This window comes from Notamacropus eugenii, chromosome 2 (assembly GCF_028372415.1).
Source record: "Notamacropus eugenii isolate mMacEug1 chromosome 2, mMacEug1.pri_v2, whole genome shotgun sequence".
In the NCBI taxonomy this organism is placed as follows: domain Eukaryota; kingdom Metazoa; phylum Chordata; class Mammalia; order Diprotodontia; family Macropodidae; genus Notamacropus; species Notamacropus eugenii.
Window position 1 is genome coordinate 163,050,939 of NC_092873.1, and position 24,758 is coordinate 163,075,696.

The 24,758-nt window shown below is 38.6% G+C and overlaps 1 protein-coding gene and 2 long non-coding RNA genes across 3 annotated transcripts in view; 2 read left to right on the forward strand and 1 right to left on the reverse strand.

Annotated features, from left to right (window-relative positions):
* The window catches only part of UBE2J1 (ubiquitin conjugating enzyme E2 J1), a 44,840-nt gene extending 29,206 nt beyond the window's left edge, over positions 1-15,634 (reverse strand). Inside the window, exons 1-2 of the mRNA XM_072642813.1 lie at positions 15,049-15,634; positions 2,222-2,295 (exon numbers count right to left, since the gene is read on the reverse strand). Coding sequence (XP_072498914.1) covers positions 2,222-2,295; positions 15,049-15,079 — 105 coding nt within the window. The 5' untranslated portion in view covers positions 15,080-15,634. The remainder of the gene's footprint in view (positions 1-2,221; positions 2,296-15,048) is intronic.
* LOC140526531 (uncharacterized) lies at positions 15,596-16,967 on the forward strand. Its single transcript, XR_011974411.1, has 2 exons — positions 15,596-15,802; positions 16,034-16,967. It is a non-coding gene; the product is annotated as an uncharacterized lncRNA (long non-coding RNA).
* A 4,130-nt stretch (positions 16,968-21,097) lies between these two features.
* Positions 21,098-23,943, forward strand: LOC140526532 (uncharacterized). The gene is made up of 2 exons (XR_011974412.1): positions 21,098-21,207; positions 23,348-23,943. It is a non-coding gene; the product is annotated as an uncharacterized lncRNA (long non-coding RNA).
* The last annotated feature ends 815 nt before the right edge of the window (positions 23,944-24,758 follow it).

The following is a 24,758-nucleotide window of genomic DNA, read 5'->3' on the forward strand; positions in this document are numbered from 1 at the left end:
TCACTCTCTCCTTAGATACTTGTTCTCTCCCTGCTGCCTACAAATACACCCAGGTCTCCTCCAGTCTTAAAAATTTTCATCACTTGATTCTACCACCCCCCTTCAAGCTATCATCCTATCCCTTTAGGGCAAAGCCTTTAGAAATAGCTGTCTGCACTCAATGCCTTCAATTCCTTTCTTCTCACTTTTCAATCCTTCACAATCTCACTTCTGACTTCCTCCCTAAAGTGAGACAATTCTATCCAAAAGTACCAATGATCTCAACTGCCAAATCCAATGATTTTTTTCTCAATCATCATCTTTTTCTTAACCTCTCTAAAGCATTTAACATGGCTGAGCATCCTCTCTAATTCTGGATAATCTTCTCCTCTCTGGGTTTTCATGACAATTCTCTATCCTGGTTCTCCTCCTATCTGTATAAATCTTCCTTCTTGATCTCCTTTTTTTGGATCACTAATACTACACCTTCCAAGACCTTTTCCTGGGCCCTTCTTTCTCTATATAAACTGTCTCTCTTGGTGACCTCATCAGATCCCTTAAGTTTAATTATAATTTCTATTGTAATACTAAGATCTACATACCCAAAATGGTCTCTCTCCCAACCTCCACCTGGATGTTCTACCTCAAATTCAACCTATCCAAAATGGAACTCATACAATTTTCACAAAAACCAATGCCTCTCCTAAACTTCCCTATTTCAGTCATGAGCATTACCATACTTATGGGCAACACCCGAGTACACAAACTCAGAGATATCCTTAATTCCTCCCTTTCCTCTACCCCAAATATCCAATCAGCAGCCAAGTCCTGTCCATTCTATCTTCACAGTATTTCTCATTTCAGCTCCTTTCTTGTTCAGGCCCTCATCACCTGGCACTTAGATATTCTGCAACAGCTTCCTAAAAAGTAGGGTCTTGCCTCAACTATTTCCTTTCTAATTCCTCCATACAGCTGCCAAAATGAAAGATCAAGTCTGATCATGTCATTAGTCATTCTATGTACTACTAACAGTGGCTTTGTATAAATTTAAGAATCAAAACAAATTCCTCTTTTAGCTGTAATGCCTTTCACAACAGTTCCAGTGAAATAGATACATTGTTCCCCTTAATATACCCTACAGTACAGTAAAAATGGTATTACGTTTTCTCATACATGACTTTCTATCTCCTCTCTCCATGCACAGGCTGTCTACCATGCCTAGAATACACTCCTGCCTCACTTCTGCCTCTTGGAATTCCTAGTTTCTTTAATAGGATCTTACATAGAATTATTTGACTTTGCTTACTGAGGTAAAAAGTCACACTTTGGTCCTTTTAACCTGTTTAGCTTTTCCCTTAAAAATATATCTCACAGAATCACAAGAATTTGTTAGAAGGAATCACAACAGTCATTTAGCCCAGTCCACTCACAAAAGGAATCCCTACTATAACATACTCATCAAATGGTCTTGAAGGGTAGCAAAGACTAGGGAGCCACCATAGCTTGAGGCAACCCCCTCCACTTTGGGACAGTTACAATTGTTAGATTAGAGATCTATGACGTTGGACCATTCTGTGATATTCTCATTCTTTTTCTTTCTTTCTATGTATTTCTACATTCTTTTCTTTTTTTAGTGTTAGAAAGGGGCTTAATACCCTTTATTTCAACTTATAACTGAGCAAATATCTCCTTTATAGCACTTATTGTTGGTGAGCTCATTAGGAAGCTTATTCCCTTTTAGGATAATTCAAATGATTAGCTTTTCATTTAGTTCTTATATGAAATACATGCTTAAGGGGAAAGCTAAACATGTTAAAAGAACCAAAGTAAGACTTCTTATCTTAACAAGTAAAGTCAAATAATTCTATATAAGATGTTAAAGAAAAGCAAATTTTAAGAAAATAATTTTTAAATCGTTAAAAATGGTTATTAAAACACTGAAGTGCTTTAAAACACTTTGTTTTAAAGTGCTGTTTAAAGTGTATTAAAACACTAAAGTGACCTAAAACATGAAGTAGCACATGTAAAGTCAAACATTCCAGGTTTTAAGTTCCAATTCTGCCACTTATGAACTATATTACTTTGGGTAAATTATTAAACTTCCAAGTCTATTTCCTCACCTGTAAAAATGAGTAAGATACTATTAATCTCTGCGGGCTGTTGGATGGAAAGTGTTCTGTAAACTGTCAAATCCTCTATAAATGTCAAGAACTTGGATTATTACAATTATTGGCAAACTCACCTCTAAAGGTTGAGCATGGTAGTGATCTGTAGGATCTTTCAATTCTGCTGCTTCTTTCATTAAACGTTTCACAGCTGAAATGAAATTTTGTAAATTAATACAAGAATCTTTAAAATATCTCAAAAAAATCAGTACTGAATATGACAAGAAGAATAAATGCAAAATCTTACACTTGGGTAGAAAAAAAATAACTTCACAAATATAAAATGGAGAAGCCATGGGTAAACAGCACTTCTGAAAAAGATCTTGGGGTTTTAGTAGATAGCAAGTTCAATGAGTCAGCAGAGGTAAGTGGCAGATAAAAAGGCTAATAAAACAAAATCTTGGGCTGCATCAATGAGGGCAAAGGTTCTAGGAATAGAGAAAGGATAATCCCATTGTGTCCTGTCCTCATCCAACTTCACTTGAAGTTAATTTGTTCATTTCTGGGGAGCATCATTTAAGAAGGGCATTGATAAACTGGTAAATATCCAACAGGGCAACCATGATAGTGATGGGGCTTGAGTCTATGGCAGGTGAGGACAGGCTAACTAAACATGTTTAGCATGGAGAAGAAAAGACTCAGGGAAGACATGGAAGGAGTCTTCAAACATTCAAAAGACCTGTCACAAAGGGAGGTCTGACTTGTTCTATTTTACACTAAAGGGCAGAAACAGAAGTAATTTGTAAAATTACAATTGTGAAATTATAAAATTGCAAAAAGGCAAATTTAGGCTTGCAAAGCCTCCTAAAATTAAAGTGGTCCAAAAGTGAAATGACATGCTCCAAGAGGTCATGGATTCTATCTTCTTGAATGCTTTCAAGTGGAAAGGGTGGAGGACCACTTCTTGGATTCAGTAGACATAACTTTTATGCACGAGTTAGACGAAATAGCCACTAAGATCCATTCAACTTTCAAATTCTGCAATTCTGTGACCCTTGCTAAGCAGAGAAACATGATATTCAAGAGTAATAATGATTTAAAATAAAAACTCATTTACAAAATCTAACAAAAGAAGATGGTGGAAAAATTATAATCATTATCTCATAAAGGAGTAGTGAAGGGAAAAATAAATTTAAAGACTCTACACGTGTGACTCCCAGATCTCCCCAAGACTGCTACTAAAGATGAAATTGGAAATATGACAGCAAACACATGAAAATAAAAAAGACCTATCAACATTTCTATAACAAACTATTTTCACCATCACTAACTGTAGAAAAAGTCATTACATCTGAATCTAAATATCTCAGTCCTCAAGGTGCTATTTTAAAAACTGAAAATAGCACTAAAGAAGGGGAAAATGGGAAATGCTGGTAAACCAGACCATGTATAAACAGAGACAGTCTGTGGTACAGATGACATCATTTTGAGGAAACTGGAAGATAAATTTTAAAGATATGTGAGAGTAGAAGAATATTCCCATGAATGATTAGGGAAAAAATCATCAGTGGTAATACTGCTAAAAATAGATAATCATGAGGTCATCAAGATAACAGCATAGCCATATGCCTTCTTTCTCATATCTACAAAATTGTTCCAAGACTGATCTAGACCCACCTGATTTTCACCTTTTTTGTATCATGAAAGCCTTTGAGAGAGTCTGGTGAAACCTATGGAACCCTTTTCACAATGTTTTTAAATGTAAAAGATTACAAAGTAAACCAATTACACTGAAATAAAGATGTACTTTTTTCCCATCCAAATTCATCAATACCCTGAAGCTTATTGACAGACCCCCAAAGGAGTCCCCCAAGTTCAGAACCTCGGATTCCTACAAATAAGGGAAGAGGAAAGCTTTTGAAAATGCTTTTCTATAGTATACTATTTTTATATCACATAACTGACTGGAAAATGCAGAGAATGCAAGATCTCACTGTGTTTAGTGCTTGGAGACTTAAAAAATATACATATACTGGAATCAATTAAACAAAATGCAACCTAAAAGATTCTCTTCCATCAAAGTATCCCTATGACTGTCCTCATTTCAACTTTTAGCATCCACAGCTTCCTTCAAAGAAAAATTGAGGTACCAGTTTCTCCACAAAACCCTTCCTCACTTCAACTTTTAGCAAGTCAGGTACCAGCTGCTGCACAAAGATCAGTTGTAAATGGTCTTTACTTCTTAAGATTATATATATTTTGTATATACATCTATGAATAAGTTCTCCTTCCCATCCCCAACCCAAATATAAGTCAACAAACATTTATTAGGCATCTATTATGTGCCAGGCACAATGCTAAACACTAAGTCTACTACAAGGGCAAAAACTCCCTCAAGGAGTTTACAACCTTATGGGAGAGATAATTTGCAAACAACAATGTATAAAACCAGGAGGCTGTTGTAAGTAGTATAGTAGTGAGGTAATGAGGTAACTGCACCAGGATGGAGGCAGCATCAGAAGAAAGGAGTATATAGGAGATGTTTTAAAGAGAATTGATGAGAGTTGGCAACAGATTGGATAAGAGGGCTAGAACTGAGAGAGAGTGAATTGTTATAGATGACACTTAGGTTTCAAGCCTGGGTAACTGGGAACAGTATCCTCCACAGTAATAAGAAAGTTTAGAGGGGGGAAAGATTTGGGGAGAAATATAATAGTTCAGTTTGGGAGACACCTGAGTTTAAGATGTCTATGGAACATCCAGGTTGAGATGTCCAATAGCCAGAGATACAAGTCTGGAGACCAGAAAAGAGGTCAGAGCTGGTTAAAATAGATCTAAGAATCATCTCCACTGAGACAATACTTCATAGGAACTAATGAAATCACCAAGCAAAATAGTAGAGGGAAGAGATGAGAGTTCAGTGAGTAGTGCCTGGATAAGATGCAGCAAAGGGGACTGAGGAACTGTCAGCTGGGTAGGAAAAGCAGAAGAGAACCAAAGGAGTAGAGTTAGCAGGAGGACAAAGTGGTCAATAGTGTTAAATGCAACAGAGAGGTTGAGGAGAATGAGGCCTGGAAAAAGTCATTAGATTTGGCAATTAGGAAATCTTTGGAGAAAGATAATGTCAGTAGCCGGACAAAGAGCTAAGAGAATGAGAAGAAAGAAGTGAAGGAACTGAGTGTAGATGACCTTCTCAAGGAATTCAGCCAGGAAAAGGAGAATATAAACTCCTTAAGGACAGTATCTCTATTCCCTAATACAACACTCTACACAGTAAATGTTAGCTAAATTGAATCAAATACCCACCCACATTTGAAAGATGAGGATGCTGGGGCTCCAATTATTTGCCCAATATCATATAGCTACTCCACACTGCTAAAAACAATGGAGTTAATTATTAATTTGAAACTTAACAGGAAAAGGGGAAGCGGATACTGATGGATTTAACTTAGACCTAACACTCTTAGCCTCAACTCTGTCCTTTTAAAAGATTGTTGATACAAAGTTCTGTAAGATTTGGTTCACTATATATAAATTGCTTTCCAATAATGATTTTCCTTCTCCACAAAAGAAAATTTGCTATTAATGTAAAACAAGATAACAAAATATTACAAAAAATATTATGACTAGCGTAGAATCAGTTTGATTGGCATACCTCTTGCCATTCTAAAATCAATATATGTATACATATAATATCTATATGTATGTGTACACATATATGTGTATATACTTATATACACAAAAAAACACATATAAACACCCAAGCTGATAAGCTAATCAGTGCCTGAAGAGGAGGAGAAACACTTCACACTTCTTTTATCATATATCTTTGTCCGTTCTCAACACCTTTCTGAATGACATTAGAATTCCCTTTGTTCTTTTCTCCAAGTTCAAATAGGCAATATGAGGTCAAGGTAAACCGTGTCTTTTGATACACTGAAACCCATATTGCACAGTGTACATCATCTGAGGAATAACTGAACAAGATATGGCATGAAAATGTATTGGAATATCAATTACTAAATGCATAAAAAATTATAAAAGAGAAGAGTTCAGAAAAATCAAGGAAGAAACTGAGTCAGAATAAACTGAACAGAATCAGGAGAACAATTTGTTCAGACAAAGAACTTTGAAAGACTTAAGAACTCTCATCAACGCAATAACCAACAATTCTGGAGGACTGATGATGCTTGACAGAGAGATAATGGACTCAAGATACAGAATTAGACACTAATTTTTGAACATAGCCAATGCTGGAATTTGTTTTGCTTGACTATACTAGGTTGGTGAGAATTTTTGGGGGGGAAGAGGAGATGGAGAGAGATAAAATAAATGCTTGTTAATTAAAAACAATGCAATACAAGGTAATTTTTAAATTCTGTATTGTAGGCCCACAAGATTTTCGCATAGGAAAGCATCTTGGAGACATAGGAAGGCATGTTGGAGACCATCTAATACACCTCACTGTCATATATATAATAAATGATCAAGTAAACAGTCTAGCTGGGACTCAGTCCAGGTCTAATGATGACAAACGCCGACTCAGTAGTGATAAAAAAATTCAATTGCTTTAAAATTGTTATTTGATTTTTTTTATCATAACCAGAATGAAAATTATTAAAATTCAAAATATGCACAAGGACTTCAAGAAGAATCTGTAATTATATCAATTAATCAACAAGCATTTATTAAGCACCTACTATGATCCAAGTATAGGTGCTGTGGATACAAAAACTTACCTAAACAGTCCCCGTCCACAAGGAGTTTGCCTTCTATCAGGGAAACAGCATGTATACACACGTACATACAAAACAAATACAAGGTAATTTTAAGGGGGAAAGGGCACAAGCAGCTGGGAGGATCAAGAAAGGCTTGCAGAAAATGGCACTTGAGATGAGTTTTGAAGGAAAATAAACATTCTAAGAGGTGGAGATGAGGATGGAATGCATTCTAGGTATGGGAGATAGCCAGTGCAAGAGACAAAAGAAAGACAATCTTCCTTTCTTCCAAGACTGGAAAGGTAGGTTGGGGGCAAGCTGTGAAGGGTTTTAAAGGCCAAATAAAAAGTTTGTATCTGATTCTTGAGGTAATAAGGAACCACTGGAGTTTATGTGCAGGGAAAAGTACAGTCAGAATTGTGCCTTCGAAATATCAATTTGTCAACTATGTGTACAATGGAAGAGAGAAGGGAGAGACTTAAAGTTGGAAACTCAATTGGGAGTCTACTGAAATAATTCAAGTCAGAGGTGATGAGGACCCTAACTAGAGTGGTGGCCACATGAGGGTAGATCTGGATACAAGAAATACTGTAGAAGTAAAATGGAAAAGGCCTGGCAACTGTCTGGATATGTGGGTAAGGAGAAGTAAGGAATAAGGATGACTTCAAGGTTGCAAACCTGGGACAATGGTATGGTATGATGGCAGTAACCTCAACAGAAACAGGAAAGTTTGGAAGATGGATATATTCCTACTGACCTTCTAAATGATAGAAATATGTGATAGAATATGTGAATCTAACTATTTTAATCATTTTTAATACAATGAAATTCCTTTATTAATAATAAAAAAATGATACCCCTAGTAAATTCACCTATAGCAATAACAGAACTATGGAAGAAGTAGCAAGAAAAGAGTCTCTCCTTTCTGAGTCCCCTCCTTAAACCCAACATGACTCCAAAGAAGGCTAACCTCGTCAGCTACACAGTCTGGAGAAAATCAGAAAAAGCTAGACACCAGGTCAAAATCACCCTTCATGGGTCTAAAGAAGAATTTAAGAAAGTTAGCTAGAGTTTCTAGTTCTGTCTCAAAGTAAAAACTCAAGATGTCAAGTGCAATGTGGAAAAGGCAGATTAATCTGTGTATATATACTGTGAGGATGAGCAAAACATCTGCTTGCCAGATAAAGTAAGTTCTGGGACCAAGGAAACAGAACTGTGAGGTCTGCAATTTTCTTCTCCCCCTACTGGGCAACAACAGAATGAACGAGAATAATTCTGTTTTAAAAGGGGCCTCCACAATCTTAAGAGATTTTCTGCCAATACAAGAAATTCTGATAGGATTAATCTCAAAGAAATGCATATCCCACAGAAAAACACCTGACCTTTAACTACTTCTGTGATCCCAAGGTTTGCCCACTTCCCCATTCTGCCTCTGAATACAGCTGATTGGCTGTTTACTGCAAGTCAACCAAAAGCTATAAAAATCTAAGCTTACCTTCAGAAACTGAAGTCATGCCTAGCCCAAGGGGGTCTTCCTTAGTGTACTAATCAATTTATTTTCCTTTCAGTCTGGCTACTCACTTTTTGCCCCCTAGAACTGCAGGCCTCCTGGTAGGTAAAATTCCCCCTGGGTGTTTATGGAATCCAGGCTGGGAATCCAGACAAGAAGTAAGGGTGAAATGTGACAGGAACAGAGGAGGTAGCAGAAGGGTTCTAGTTAGCCCTAGTACTAGTTGCTTCCCTATTATTCTTTCCCAGAGGAAATCAATCCTCCTTTGATATTTGTGGTTGTTGAATCAAGTAAAATAAGTAATAGATTTCCCCTAAACTTAGAAGTTCAGAACCAAAATGAGTTCCAAATTTCAATGGCTAAAATAAGCTTCTTATTAAGTCTGTCAAAATGAAAGTCACAGATTGCCTGGAGCTTATATTTTTCTATGACGGAGGAAGGAGACAATCTTTTCTACTGACCCACTAATAGCTATGTAGGGGCTAAGTTCAAGAATGTAAAAACAAAATTGTTTTAAGAAGAAATCAGAAATCAGGATCACCAGACTGGAGTCAAAAATATAAAAATCTAGATCAAAACAGATTAGGATCAGAGGATATCGGGTCAGAAAGTCAAAGTCAGAATCAAGGAAATGGGAGGAAGCACTGCAGTTAAACTTAGGAAACAGAAAGAAAAAAGTACCTGTAGGTACCAAGCTAGGAGTGTTGACTCTTCCACCTTAAAAGTAAGGGCAGGTAGGGAGCATAGTAGATAGAGCACCTGGCCTGGAGTCAGGAAGACCTGAGTTCAGATCCAGCCTCAGACACTAGCTGTATGACCCTCAACTCACTTAACTTCAGTTTTCTCATCTACAAACTGGAGATCATAATAGTACTTTGTGAGGATCAAATGAGACAACTGCACTTAGTACAGTACCTGCCACATACAAAGCACTATATAAATGTTAACTCCATGATGCAAAGCAAAGAACTCTAGGTTTGGAGAGAATCTGGCTCTGCCACTTACAACCTGCGTGAGCTTTAGTAAGTCATTTACCCTCTCTGTGCCTCAGCTTCCTTATCCGTAAAATGAGCAGACTATACTACAGAACCCTTAAAGTTCCTTCCAGTTCTAAATCAATGATCCTTTGACTACTCCCAGTTTGCATCCTGAAAGGCTAAGAGTGACTACAAAACAGTCATTTAAAAACTTGAAAGTCTGATGAAAGCACAAATCATATATTAAAAAGAATAAAATTACAAAAATGCTAATGTCATGTTTTTTATGCTGCTTTTTCATTTCTGAGTTTGGCAAATAGCACTTCATTAGCAAGACAGTATAAATTACATTCTTCAAACAGAAAGAAAAGTCTGAAGAGAAATTCCAGCTACCACTTTTGTCCTTCAGTTTCCTTCAGTTTAATTTCACCAGTCAGGGAGTAATGGCAGCTTACAGAAATCTGTCATCTTTCAAGTCCTGAGGATGTCAGGAGACAGAAGTTTTCAGTAGTATATAAGAAATTGTTCAATTATTTACAATTAATTCTCAGACTAAAGGTAAAATGCAAGCAAAATGTTTCTATTCTTCCAACAACGGTCTTAATTCAAAAGTTGAAGATCTTCCTATAAGTAATAAAACCCCAAGGTAAGAACATTTACCCTCTCTTAGCTTCTCTTTTCCACATTCTGCAAAATAGGAATATAGAACAAAGAAAGTAAAATTACAAAACTACCATTCACAGGCATGATGATAGATACATTGACTGATTTACTTTTAAAGCAATAAAACTCAGGAAAATGAGATTGGAAAGGGAAAAAAAAGTTATTTTGTCAAAATGCACATTTTTTTTTACAAAAATGTAACCACTGTGTAGACTATTTCATTTGAGATTCTATTAATTTGTTTTCCTCATGTTTGTTGAGATTATTAAATTATAATTAATGACTGCTTTAATTTCAATTTTTGTAACATTTTATGGAGATATTGAAAAGGATTAAGAGAATGCTTCATTTTTTTACACGAACTTTTCCTCAGATATGAAAAGAGTCACATAAATTTCACATAGTCTGTTAGTCCAAACAGGTTCTTTCTTTAATCAAAAATCTGATGCTTGAAGTGCTTTTTTCTTCCAGGATCCTCAGCAAGATGAGCACAAAAATGACGAGGTCAATAAAGTCTAACCTAATTTAATATTTTCATTAGTGAGCTCAAAGGAGAAAGAAACAAAATGTTAAGAGAAATTTCAAATAATATAGAATTTGTATTTAGACTTAAAAGTCTGGCAGAAAAATGCATACAAAGGCTGCAAGAATAGTATACTGACAAATTCTGATGTACTACAAAAAATATTACCTAAAAAAACTAGAGAAGTTAGAAATAAGAAGCAGAAAACGTTACAATTCATCTTGGAAAATTCTAACTGAAGAAAATAATCTGCTACTTTTTGGTGAGAGTTTTTTGAATCTAAGGTTTAAGAATATAAGTTCAATTCAACAAATGTTCTCACTTTAGCTAAGTGTGCTAAGCACTGATGGACAGCTTACAAGTTACACCTACTGTGGGAAATGGGCAAAGTTGTAGGACAGGATCATTCCTGTCCCATACAAAACAACTCTTACCAACCTTGTCAAGATCTAATAATTTGGGGCAAACAGTAAAATATACAAGTGTAACTGCATCAGAGTGGGGGGGGGGACTTTTTTAGTTGGTGACTACTTTGATGACTAGTTTATGACAACACATAGTCCTACAACAGTTTGAAGAGTTTACCAAAGTCTGTTTTTACCCTGTTAAGTATTTCAACTGTCATTTCCCTCATTTTATAGATGACAAGAATGAAGCTAAGAAAAAGAAGCAAAGTGACTTACCCATAATCCCACAGCATAAAATGTCCATCCTCACCCAAACCTAGGTCTTCTGACTCTACTAAACCATGGGCTGCCTAGTAATAATAATTACCCATCTTTCAAGTTTAAGAAAATCTTGGGAAAAACCAACCTTGACACAACAGAAAAGTACAGATTTACTGTCTGGATTTCTGTTTTATGATGAAAAAGTATGAACTGACAATAATAAAGATTAGAAAAATTAGGATATTATAGGCTATTGTTTATTTTATAAAACTGCTCAAATTCATAATCACATACCTATATACATATATATCAAAACTAGTGGCCTTAAATTTTGCCATTTAAAAACTGAAAAAAGTTTACTTATTCAGCATGATAGTAAGAATGTGTTCTGAAAAAAAGAATGATCTGAAAATCAGGCTCAATGCTCAAGTATAAATACTAGGTACAATAATGGTAATAAAATGTGCTATTTAAAAAAACACCTCAAAACAATCTAGATCATTAACACCTTTAAGTTACTATCACAGGGGACAGTCTTACATAAACTGTTAAAGAACCTTAATTACTTAAGTAGGAAAAAAGGTGGAAGAAATCAAATATTTTATGTGAGGTGGTTCATAAAAGATTTGAAAATATTTACTTCAAATAATTCCTAATGCTTTTTTATTTAAAAAGCAATACAGTAACAGCTTATGTATCAATGTATCAGGCCACAGTTTACCTGTTGTCCTTTGTAATCCAAGCCAAAGAAGTCTGTGATAAAAATCTGAGGACTAACAAAGAGCTTCAGCATTTTCCAAAACAAAGTTTTCCATTTTCTCCAGAAACCAAAATAAGAAACTGAATATGCACATAGCTCTTATATGAGTATTGTAAATAAATTCCCAGAAGGCAAGGATTATTTGTTTCTCTCTAACACAAAGCCTTGCACTTTGTAAGTTTTTAATAAATGTTGAACAGAATGATTCACAGGCAGCCAGAAATGGTAGAAAGGGCAATGACTTTATAGAAGGAGGTTCAAATCCTAACTATTTACTTTTCTAGGAGACCTTGGATTAGTCACAAACGCTCTAGACCTCAGCTCTTCATCTGTAAAATGAGGACTGAACAAGAAGATTTCTAAGCCCCCTTTCAGTCTCTTGATTCTGTGATCTTATGATTCAAACCAGTATCCTGACTGTCTGGTAAATGAACCTAAGTAAATAATTAAAAAACTAAATAAACAGATGACCTGTCTTTGCAAATGACAAAACCAGTTACCCACCTTGTGTGAACAAACAGCAGATTAACAGTAATCTTCCTTCCACTACATATGTTGTATTTATTTAATTATCCCATCCAAACCTCATCTAAATTTCACCAAAGAACTTCAAGTTCTATTCAATCATTATAATGTTCAATGGCCTTTTTCAATGCTCTGCATATTCAGGAGAAAAGCAAAAAATTCAGATATGGCAGTACTTTACCCTAAGTTCTTGAAATAAAGATCGTTGGTTTCCTAAAAACCAACTGGAAAAAGGGGTGGAGAGGGGAATGAACAACAGCTGAATAAACCATTAATATTTCCTAAAGATTAAACTTAAACTGCATTGTTTTTTTTTACCATTTCACAAATTTTGCCAGTGCAATGGCAGTACCTGGTGATCAATCAACAGACACTTATGAAGGCGCAGCTCTTTCACAGGCATTCATCTATGTTCTACTGTATATATGCCCAAGGATTTGTAGAAGGGACTGGAGTAGTGGCATCAGGGTTACTTACTGCTTTGAATTCCTTCTCCCCTGATGAAGGGAGCCTACATAGGTATGTATGTAGTTACACAGGAGGCACTCTGCAGTGGAAATAATTCTGGACTTGGCAGTTTAGAATTTTGGGTTCCTGTTTCAAGTCAGGGCCTAAGAGCTATATGACCATAAGAGATTTCATTTTTCTGGGTCTCTCCTTCCTCATCTGTTAAAAAGGTAAATTTATACTGAGAGATATTATAAGAGAACCTGCCTTAGAGTCAGGAAGACTCTGAGACTTAACTCTTGACTCTGAGACACAATACCTTTGACCCTGGGCAAATCACCTTAACCTCTCTGAACCTCAGTATCCTCATCTATAAAAATGGAATAATTGTTGCACTTACCTAACAGAGTAAACATGATGATTAAACGAGATAATGTGTATAAAACATTTTGAAAACCTCAAAGCACTGTACATGAATAATAATCACTATCATGTGAGCTACAGTGCTAACATGTAAACTCCATTGTTTATCTTGGCTTTGAACAGTGCCTGGCATAGTGGGCACTTAAGTGCCTGTTCACTGATTCTTATCAGTGGACTTTTTCCACTTCCCCCTCATTCTCAAACACTGGATATGGATTGATATGTTTGAGGGTCAGGACAGTCTGGAGCTATGGTTTCCAACTGCAGATGAGGAAATTCCCTCTAAAACTGCAGACACCTGATCTGCAACTTACAGTATCAGTATTTGAGATTAGGTCACTCCTAGAGAATCCCACAGCCAGGATGTGTTCAATACAGGACAGGAACCCAATTATCCTTTATCCCAAGGGTAGGTAGGTAGACAGGTAGATAAATACAGCTACATACACATATGTAAAATATGTACATATATGAAGTACAAACACAACAACAAACATATGAAGTAGCATGAAATAGATGACCTATAAGGTTTCAGGGTTTAATAGGACCTTAGGATTCATCCAGCTTATATATATGTATATAGTCACACTACTCACTTCACAGACAGGGTTGGAAGGCAAATACCTAAAGATAATCTATTAGAAAATGCTATGAGTAAAAGCTTTCAAGTTGAAAAACCGTGGTGGACTCTAACAACGTAAGACCAAAGGAATATTTAAGAGCTGAAAATGACTCTAAAAACAGGAGTTTTTAATCTTTTCTGTGTCATGGACTCCTTTTAAATAATTGAAGGAAATACTGTATTTCAGTCAAAAGTTTGTGAAAATATAGACAATGTGTTTCCCCATCCAAGTTCCTAAGACCCAGCCCCACTTCAAAACAAAAAATCTATCCGACTCCGGCTTAAGAATCCTAGATCTAGGTCAACTCCCTCGTTTTACAGACGAGGAAACTAAAACCCAGAAAGGATAGGTGAGCTCCCCAAGGTCACCCAGGCAGTAGGTGCTCCAAGCTCCACATCTTCAGGGGATCACAGCTTTGGGGGATGGAGGCGACCTTTGGGGTTCTCCTGCTGAAACGCCACTATTTTACAGCGGAGGGCACTGAGGTCCGGGCAGAGTAAGGGAGCTGCACAAGGGCACAAGGGGTCCTCCGACTTCCTCCTCACCAAGGCGCTCTCCTTGGGGAGCGGGTCCAGGTCCAGACCTGCCACAGACCCCTCTCCCGTCTCTCCCGCACTTCCCCGCAGACGCCTCGTCCAGCGCGCACACGGACCAGCACCCCCGACCACGGCCAAGAAGGCGGGGCGGCCAAGTTGCCCGGGAAGTGTCCAGTCCGAGGGCAGCAGCCCGAGGAGGCGGCGCGGGCGCCCTGCGGGGGGGTCCCACAGTGTCCTGCGGCCTCTAGGGTGCCGCCCCTTTAAAAAGGATGAGGAGGAGAGGAAAAAGAAATGGAGAAGGCCAAGTGGGGTGAGGCCGAGGTCGGGAGGTGGAGGCAGGGCCCTCTCTCCATAAGCTCGGGCTGGGCCGGCCAGTGGACGAGCGGACGGCTCCCCGGGTCCCGGGTGACTCCGAGGGGTCATGCCCAGGACAGGCCGGACATCCGACTAGAGTAAGGAAGGGGGCCCTCGGGCGGTGACAGGTGGCGGGGCGGCGGCCCAAGGCCTCCCCGGCTGCCAGTCCGTCTGTCCGTCCGTCCGCCCGCGCATGCGTGCTGGGAGATGGAGGGGAGCGGCTGCTTCCTTCCCTACCTGGGCTCTTGAGGTTGTAGCGGGTCTCCATGGTGGCTTTGCCGTCCCGCTCCGGCCCCGCCACCGCCTCCTGCTCCCCGGCTCCGCGACGGGCTGCTGGCCCCGGCTCCGGCCCCGGGGATTTCCTGAGCCGGGGAAGCCGCGTCCCCCAGTCCCCGCCCCCGGCGGCCCCAGCGAGCGCCAGGGATACGCAGCGTTGGCGGCGGCGACGGCGGCGGGGACTGTGGCTCCGCCTCCCTGCCTGCGCTCCGCCCGCCGCGCCAACGCCTCCTTCCGCGCGCCGCCACCGCCTCCTTCCGCTCCGCCTCCTGGGGATCCGCCTCGCTGCCTGCGCCGGGCCCGCCCGGCTAGTGTCCCGCCCTGCGTCTCCGCCCCGCCCGGCCCCCGCCTGGAGGCCCGGCCCTTGCGGGCCGTCGCAGGCTTGGAGAGCCGGGGGTGGGGCCGCGGCCTGAGCTTCCGTTGTCCCGCCGCCGTGCCCGCCCGCCCCCGTCGCCCCCAATGCGGGGCCGGGTGTCGCGCTCCCTGCCCCGCGCTCGGTTTGTGAAGTTATCCTGACGTGGCAGTCACTTCGTGGCGGGCCGTGGGCCCGACGTGGTCACGCTTCCGGGCCGCCTCCCGCGCTCGCTGCAGGCCAGGGAGACTCGGTCGGGCTAGTCCGAGATCCGTCCTCGGTAGAGTCTAACCCACCCACCCCGCCCCTCACTGTGCGAGGGAGGAAACTGAGGTCCAGAGGAGGGAAAGTGACACGCCCGAGGTAACATAGTAACTAAAGGGAGGCGCGTTCGCCAAACCTTCTTTCTTTGGCCCTGTGGTGAATGAAGCCTATAGACCCATTCTCCAAATAATGGTTTTATATAATATAAAATAAGGCATATGGAATTACAGCGGAAAACAGGTTATTGAAATGAAGATGAATTTATTTTTTTGGCCCTTGAAACCAGATTTTACGAACCCTTCATGGAAGCTGACACTTTTTGTTTCATAGATGAGGAAACTGACCAGAGATTAAGTAGCAACAGCTATGTAAATAGCACAAAGAAAAATGGATGGAAACTGAATGCTGAGAAGTAGGACCAAGCTTGACCCCAAAGAAGGGAGGCGGAAATCAACAGACATTTATACCATGTACCAGGCACTGTGCTAAGTGGGAGACTGTGACTGCGTCCAATTGCATAGAACATGGGACTTTGGGTGCGTTGGTTAGTTTTATAGAATTTACCGTGAAGGATAGCCCTCTGGGAGGGGGATATGTGAAGAATGTAGGTGACAGTAACAAAAGCTATCAGTCAAAAAGATTTAAATGGCTTCTGGAGGTTGGGGGGTAAAGTAGAGGCAGCTAGATGAGAAGAGTGCTGGCCCTAGAGTCAGGAAGATTCCTCTTAATGACTTCAAATCCAGCCTCAGACATTTACTAGCTGTGTGACCCTGAGAAAGTCACTTAAACCTGTTTGCCTCAGTTTCCTCATCTGTAAAATGGGCTGGTGAAGAAAATGACAAACCACTCCAGTCTTTTTGCCAAGAAAACCCTAAATGGAGTCACAGAGTCAGACCAACAACAACAAAATGGGTATAATAATGGCACCTATCTCTCAGGGTTGTTGTAAAGATCAAATGAGATAATATTTGCAAAGTGTTTAACATAGTGCCTGGCACATAGTAAGCACTATATAAATGTTAGCTCTTATTGTTTCATATATATATATAATTTATATATGTTAATATAATGTTTATATATTTATACATATAATGTAACATTATATATATATATAATTTTATAGATTTAGTGATAACTTTTACAAAGTAATCTTTTACAAAAATACCTTCTCTCTCTGCATCCCCACCCAATCCTAGCAAGTCTTCCCTTGTGAGGAAATTTTTTTAAAAAATTTAATAAAACCATCCAATACACATGGAAAATGTCTAATATGATCATGTACAATATGATTCTTTCAATGAAAGAAGGGAGATATATTTTTTCTGTTGTTATCTAATCATTGTAACTACATAAAATTTGGTTTCATTTGCTATTCTTAATTTTTATGTTGTCATAGTTATGTATGTTGTTTTTATGCGTCTACGTACATCACTGCATTACAGTTCATGCAAGGCTTCCCGTATTTCTCTGAATTCCTCACTTTCATTTCTTACAGAGCAACAGTGTTCAACTTTAGCTGTTGCATTGTTCAGTCATGTCCAACTCTTCATGACCCCATTTGGGGTTTTCTTGGCAAAGATACTGGAGTGGTTTGTCATTTCCTTCTCCAGCTGATTTTACAGATGAGGAAATTGAGGCAAACAGGGTTACATGATTTGCTCAGTCACACAGCAAAGTATCTGAAGCTGAATTTGAACTGAGGTCCTTCTTACTCCAGGTCCAGTACTCAATCCACTTAGCCACCTAGCTGCCCCATAGCTGCTATGTGCTGTAGTGGAAAGAGCACTAGCGGTAGAGTCAGTGGGCCTGGGTACACATCCCACCTTTGACGCTTAACCACCAGTGTGACTACAGGCTAAGCAATCAACAATATTTATTAAACACTTATGTGCCTGGCCTCCTAGCACATGCTTCAATCTTGGCAAATTAAGGCTGAAAGATCACTTGAACTCCAGAGTTCTGAGCCTCAGTAGGGCTAGGTAGTTTGAATCTAGCACCAGTGAGGTACAGGGGAAAGGGGAGGCTGCGTAAGGAGGGGAGAACCAGTTCAGGTCAAAAATGGAGCTGGTCAAAGCTTTCATGCCAATAAGTAATGTAATTGGGCTTATGAGTGAACTCTAAGCTTCTAGACTGCACCATGTAGAAAGACATAGTCTTAAAAAAAAAAAAAAAGGTACTTACAGGCACTGTGCAAAAAGAAAGTTCCTACCCTCAAGAAGTATACATTCTAATGGCGGAAGAGGTGACACCATAGAAATAACTAGGTATGTAACTGAGGAATCCAGAAAAACTCCCTGCATAAGTGTAGGATTTAATAGCTAGGATCTATATAGTGATTTAAGGTTTACAAAGCACTTTACAAAAATCTTATTTGATCCTTACACCAATCCTGGGAAGTAAGTGCTATTATTATCCCCATTTTATATATGAGGAAACTGAGGCAAAGGTTAATGACTTCCCAGGATCACACAGCTAAGAAGTATCTGGAGCCAAATTTGAACTCTGCTCTTCTGGATTCCAGGTTCTGTTTTGGTTCTGCTCGCTATGCTATTTCAGTAGTTCTGATTTGAGCTGAATCTTGAAAGAAGCCAGGAAAACTAAAGGCAATTTTAGAGGATGTTAGAGGAAAGACTAACAATTATAGTTAACCAAAAGTGGTATGAACTGCATCCAAAGGCTGTGAGTTTCTTCCACTAACTTCCTTCAATTAGGGGCTCAATGATCACTTATCTGGGATTGTTCTAGGTAGATTCTTTTTTGGGTAGAAGCTAGACTTTAGTTGGCCTCAGAGGTACTTTCCCATCCTGTGATTCACTAGTCTAAAGCATAGGCTCATACTGAAGAAGACCTCATCTTCCCATTAGTGTGCTGTTGAGAAATCCACTGTTTTCTTCCCCATCACCTAAGAGGAATATGACTATAATCTCGTCCTCAGTCTATAGCCACCACCCTTCTCCCTTTCCTCTTGCCCCCAGCACATAGGTTGGGTGATGTTCTCTACATTTAGAGGGGGAAATAGATACTCGGGTGGCATTAAGTTGCACTGCCTTTTACTATAGAAACCCTACAGATGTGAGCACAATGAAGGTTTGGCCCTAAAGCCATTACACAAGTAACATTTCACTATGTTCTTGTATCACCCAGGCAATATTCACAGCATCGAGGGCCACTACAAAAATGCCAACTTAGTTCTGAATCACAAAGTTTAATATAGAAGGCAGAAGAAAAACATTTATTCAGACACCAGAAAGCCAAATCCATCATAGTAACCAAGAAGTCAATACATATTAGCACAGCAGGGGATAAAGCCATTCCCAAGCCTTCCCCATTCTCTTCCTGGCCTTCTTACAAGCAAACACTCACAAACCTAGCTATGCCTGCCTGCCTGCATCTGCTCTCCTCTGCCCCAACCACTCTCACCAACTTCCTCCCACTTCTGTTCCACCCATTCTGCAAGCACCTCCCACCACATGTGACTTAGGCTTCCATGTGATTTAAGCAGGTTACGTGGACTTATTAATGAATGGGAAAGATCTTCCCATTTAAATTACCATTACAGTTCACTATGGGAAATAAATCTGAGAACAACTATTGAATAACTAAAATCTGATGGATCAGCCTAGCCTAGTGGATAAAGCACTGGATCTGGAGTCAGGGAGAACTGGGATTCAGATTCTGCTTTGACACTAGTTGTATGACCATCAACAAGTTGCTGTGTCTGAAGTTCCTCATCTATTAGTGAAGGATCTGAACTCAGTGACTTCAAAGATCATCTCTAACTTTAAATCTATGATCCTAAGACATGAGTTTTTAGTCTCAAATCTACCACTAAATAAACTGTGTGATCTTAAATAAGATTTCCCTTCATCTCTAGACCTTAGTTTCTTCATCTATAAAATGATCCATTCTGACTCTTAAAAAAGATACAAAAAATTATAACATCAGGCCTCCCATTTCAAATGTTATCCAGAAATACCACACTTTCTCAAACATTTTAAAGGTTTGTATCAAACAAGGATCTCATAGGAGTTGGTCTGACATTTTTTCTTCTTATAGCTTCAATCAGCAGTCTACGTGGAAACAACTAGGGCTGGGCATGGGGGAGAACTGTCAGGTATAGACATTCTATAACATTTTTCCCTATATATCTATTGAATGCCTACTTTGTGCAAAGAATTGTACCAGTTGTGGAAGATGTTTTTTAAAGTATAAATTTAGTTCCTGCCATCAAACTTGAAATAATATTGGGGAGAAGTAACATAAAGAGTTAAAAATGAGTCATATAACAATTTAAGAACTATTCAAAGATAATAAAATTATTTACTGGAAATTTGACCATGTGTTTCTAAAATGAAACCAGAGGACATGAAAACACCAGAATGCTTATTTTTGTATCTGAGATGTTGATAAAAACCATAAGGGCTATAAGTTGATAAATGATAAATCACTTTGGGACTGAGTAGCGTGGGAAGGCTTCATGGATGAAGGAATTAAGCTCAGCCATGAAGGACAGATAGGAATTATGTAGTGCCTCGAACATAGTAGGTGCCACTTGTTGGATTAAATTGTATTAAGGTAGAGGGGGCATTTCTGGTCAGAATAACAATAACGCACAAAGCCAGAGAAGTGCTAGTAAGTGAGATTACTAATGAGGTGTGGGAAATTGTTTTTTTCTTTTGATTTTTTTGTTTTTTAACTGTTTAAACCATTAAACAGTTTAACCTATTTTAGCTGTTAAACTCTAATGTAAACCTAGAACCCTGTAGCTTTACAACATTAAAATATTTAAAAATCAGTCTAAATCTAAAGTTTAAATCTAAGATTTAAATTGCAGGATAGGTAAGAAGAGATGTGCAAATACATCCAAAGGTAAATTTGATGAGGTATCACATGTAAAGACTTTTCAAATCCTAACATTCTATGTAGATGCTAGAGCTAACATTGATGCTGATTTAAATCTTTTCCACATTATACAAAAGTAAACCAATAATTCCTCTGTCCAATTGATCCAATAGCCAAAGTAAACAAGTGGCCAGATTTAAATCTGATACCTTTCTTTAAAAAATCAGTCATTTGTCACTTGCGAAGAATTAATGTAGAGTAGCAGCTCTGTCCCAGGGCAGCCCTTGCTCATTTTCAGACACTATTTCAATCATTGTCTCCGATTGTACTTTAGCAACTTTTTAGAAACCTTTTAAAGCTTATATGTTCATGATAAATAATTAGAAGGGCCCTTAGAGCTTGTCTAATCTAATCCCCTCAATTTTACATATGTGGGAGTGGAGTTAAGGTGTAACGTGTGTGTGTGTGTGTGTGTGTTCATTTACCTGTCCAAATGTGTTCTCACTGATGTGGGGAGGACCTTCTTTAAATGAAGATTCATGTCTCTTCTAGAACTTACAGAGTTACAAGGTTCCTTGGAGCACTGCGTGGTTGTAACTTGTCAGGGATCAGCCAGCAATATGTGTATGTGATTTTTGGAGGGTTTTTTTAGGCAATCAGAGGTAAGTGACTTGCCCAGGGTCACAGAGCTAGTAAGTGTCTGAGGTTCTATTTGAACTCATGTCCTCCTGACACCAGGGCAGGTGCTCTAGCCACCTAGCCACCTAGCTAACCTTACCAGTGTGTTTTTAAAGTAAGATTTAAACCCAAGTTTTTCCGCCTCTGAGGGTGATATTTTATTTACTACATCAGACAGGGTAATATATGCAATTATAATTCTCTAAAATTGTTTATTAGCATTTATATACTTTTTACCAAGATACTTTTGTTTGCATCTTTTTTTAACTGATGCTTTCATTTGACTGTCTATAGATTCATTTAAAACAAAAATCCCCCTTTTGGGTTTTTAATTGATCTTATGTAAGACCAAGTGAAGAGAATACTCCAAGATTGAATTAGCATTGATAGTCACACTGCACTCTGCTCCTTGGATTGGAAGACCTGAGGGAAGAATTCGTCCCAGAACCTCTATTGAAGGTCAGCCACTTCATTTCTCAGCGGCTGCACTCCTTTGGATTTCTCAGTCATGTCCTTGCATTGGGTACCTTAGCTCCCCCCTTCACCCTTGTCACATTCCTTTTGTGTCTTCTCCTAGTGGAGTGTAAGATCCTTGCAGACAAGGTCTGTCTTTTTTGTATTTGTATCCTCAGTGTCTGGTACATTGTAGATACTTAGTAAATGTTTACTGACTAAATACTAATGAGGTGTGGGAAATTAATATAAATAATTAAAATAATACAACATTGAAAATAATATAAATAATGATGGGCCCAGGAGATAAAGACCATGTTTACTTACTTTATGTGGTCTGTTTTGTCATTTGTATTACCCCTCAACTTCTTAAGGAGGGGGTTTGGGGTTTTTCATAGAGTTGTTATATTTTGTTATGACTTTAAAGAACTTACTATTTAGGAAAGTAACAAATGATTCAATTTTAGAGGATTTGTGGAACACATATTAATTTGGAAATCAAGATATTATTGAATCAAAAAATGGAATTTTCACTAGTGAGTTACTTAAAAAAAAAAACAGATTTGTTTTGCCAAATACTCCCTTAACTACTTGTTTCTAGAGAGATGTAAAATTTTAAAAATTTGGAAAGCGTAGGAAAGAAACTTACAGTGGAAATAGTCTTTTCATCATATAAAATCCAGAAATTCTGGAGGAAATGGAAATTGTGATAGAGGGGCCCATGATGCTCCAGTTCTTTGAAACTGAGACCTGTGTCTCACTTGTGACATACTATTTCTGCTCAGAACACTAGATATGCCCGCTTTTTCCTTCTTAATACTCTATGCCCTTTTCTGGAAATTTCTATACTCCAAGCTTATGTAACTCCAGGGGACTTCCACTCAACTTGCCCATTCCATATACAAGACTACCCCTTGTGTGAGGTTTACAAGTTTTAAAATTAGGATACTTGATAAGTTTCTATTATTCACTTTATTCCCACTTGTGCCAGAAAAGCCTTTCCAAATAAATCTGGATATGTTGAATCAGTTTCTGCTTGAGGGAAGAGAAAACCCTCACACAAGAATTGTGTGTCCAAATGATATCTGTTAAAAGATATTCTATACAAGTAACACATTTTACTTAATGTGAAAATAGAAAGGAAAAGGGAAAAGGGTAGGGAGGGTCCATTAAGAGAAGGATTAGTCATAAGCAAAACAAATTAAGGATGTGCAAAATATTTCTAGTTTTTTTTTTTTGAGATGGTAAAGCAGTATCCATAAATTGGGCAATGATGAAACAAGTTACAGCATAGAAATGTGTTTTGCTGTAATAAACGAAGGGGTTGGGTTCAGAGAAATCTGGGAAGTTTTGTATCAACTTATGCAGAGTTAAGTGAACAGAACCAAGAGAACAATTTATATAAAACAACAACAATATGATAAAAACAAACAACTTTGAAAAAAATTAGGAATTTATCAGTGTTAATGTCAAGCCACAATTCCAGAAGACAATGATGAAACATGCTACCTACTTCCTGACAGAAAGGCAAAAGGACTTGGAATGTGGAATGAGACATACCATATATGTAAATATGTATATGTATATTTTGACATGGACAATGCAGAAAATTGTTTTGCTTGAGTAAACATGTTTATAACAGGTTTTATTTTTCTTTTGTTCTCAATATAGGGGGAAGAAGAAATGGAAGGGAGAGAAGATGGATTTTTGCTGATTAAAAAAATATATAATTTAAAATCTTTATAAAGGATATTCTGAAATGTTGATGATAGCTTTAGGATTGACTCTGCTTCCAAAATGGTTGGTGTTAGGATTGCTTCTAAAATGGCTTTCTGTATTCCAACCATCATCCTTACCTTCAACCCCATAGTATTGAAGTCCAGCCATGAGTTCACCTCCTTTGATAGGAGAGCTTTCCCCTTATATTGCCCCAGACCAAGCCTTCTTCCATACCACTTCCAGGACATCTCACCATGTTGCTTACATTTTGACCATCATCCTCATTTCCCTTACACTACTTACCCCACACACCTTGCAAGCTGTCCTTTCCCCTCCTACCTCAGCAACCTGAGTCTCACCATTAGGACACTAAGTCCATGCCCCGCCCCCCCACTTCCAGCTCCCTTTATCCTTTTTTTTCCATCCTTCCCATTAGAATGTATAATTCTTGAAAGCAGAGATAGTTATAGTTGCTTGTAATTCTTTCCCCAAAACTTAGTGCAGTGTCTGATACATAGCAAATGCCTAATAAATGCTGTATCTATCTATCTATCTGTCTGTCTATCTATCTTGTAAATTCTCTCAATTTTCAGGGTATCCAGGCTTGCAACTGGTAGAATAAAGTATTAGCTGTCACTTTGCTTTCAATATCTACACCTTGATATCTTTAAGCATTATAATTGACTGAAAGAGATGAGAAACATGTTTGAATTCCCATGCATCCTTTCCATTTTCCTTCCCTTACTCCCTATTTATTCAAGATCTGCTAACAAGAGCAATGTGAAGAAAATTGTCTATGATCCCAGGTCCTATGGAGCTCTTTGGACCCAGTGAACACTTATGTATGACATACTAATTTGGAAGATAGAAAGAGAACTTCTCAGCTGGTTTTAGAGGTCAAGGTCTCCCACTGCATCATGGGCCATCTCCATTCATTCTGATGAATATCTGGTCACTGGATCCAGATGGCTCAGGAGGAGAAAGTGAGGCTGATGACCTTGCACAGCCCTCCCTTTTAGAGGCAAAAGCAAAAGGAAAAGACAAACAATACTACATATTCCTCATAGTAATCAATTAGTATGAGCTTGAGTATTCCCAGGATATTGTTTCTAAATTTCCTGCTTGTGTCAAGGGTCATTACCTTGGGTATTTCTCTCAAGTGAAATGAGGTCTTTTCTCATAGGGGCATATAGCTTTTCTCTTTGAAAGCTAGTACAGTATGGAGAAATAAACTTCCAGTACATTAATAATAATATCTAGCACTTATGTAGGGCTCTTAAGGTTTGCAAAACATTTTCCAATGTTTTCTCATTTGATCCAGCTATAGTCCTGTGAGGTAGGTACTATTATCACCCCTATTTTG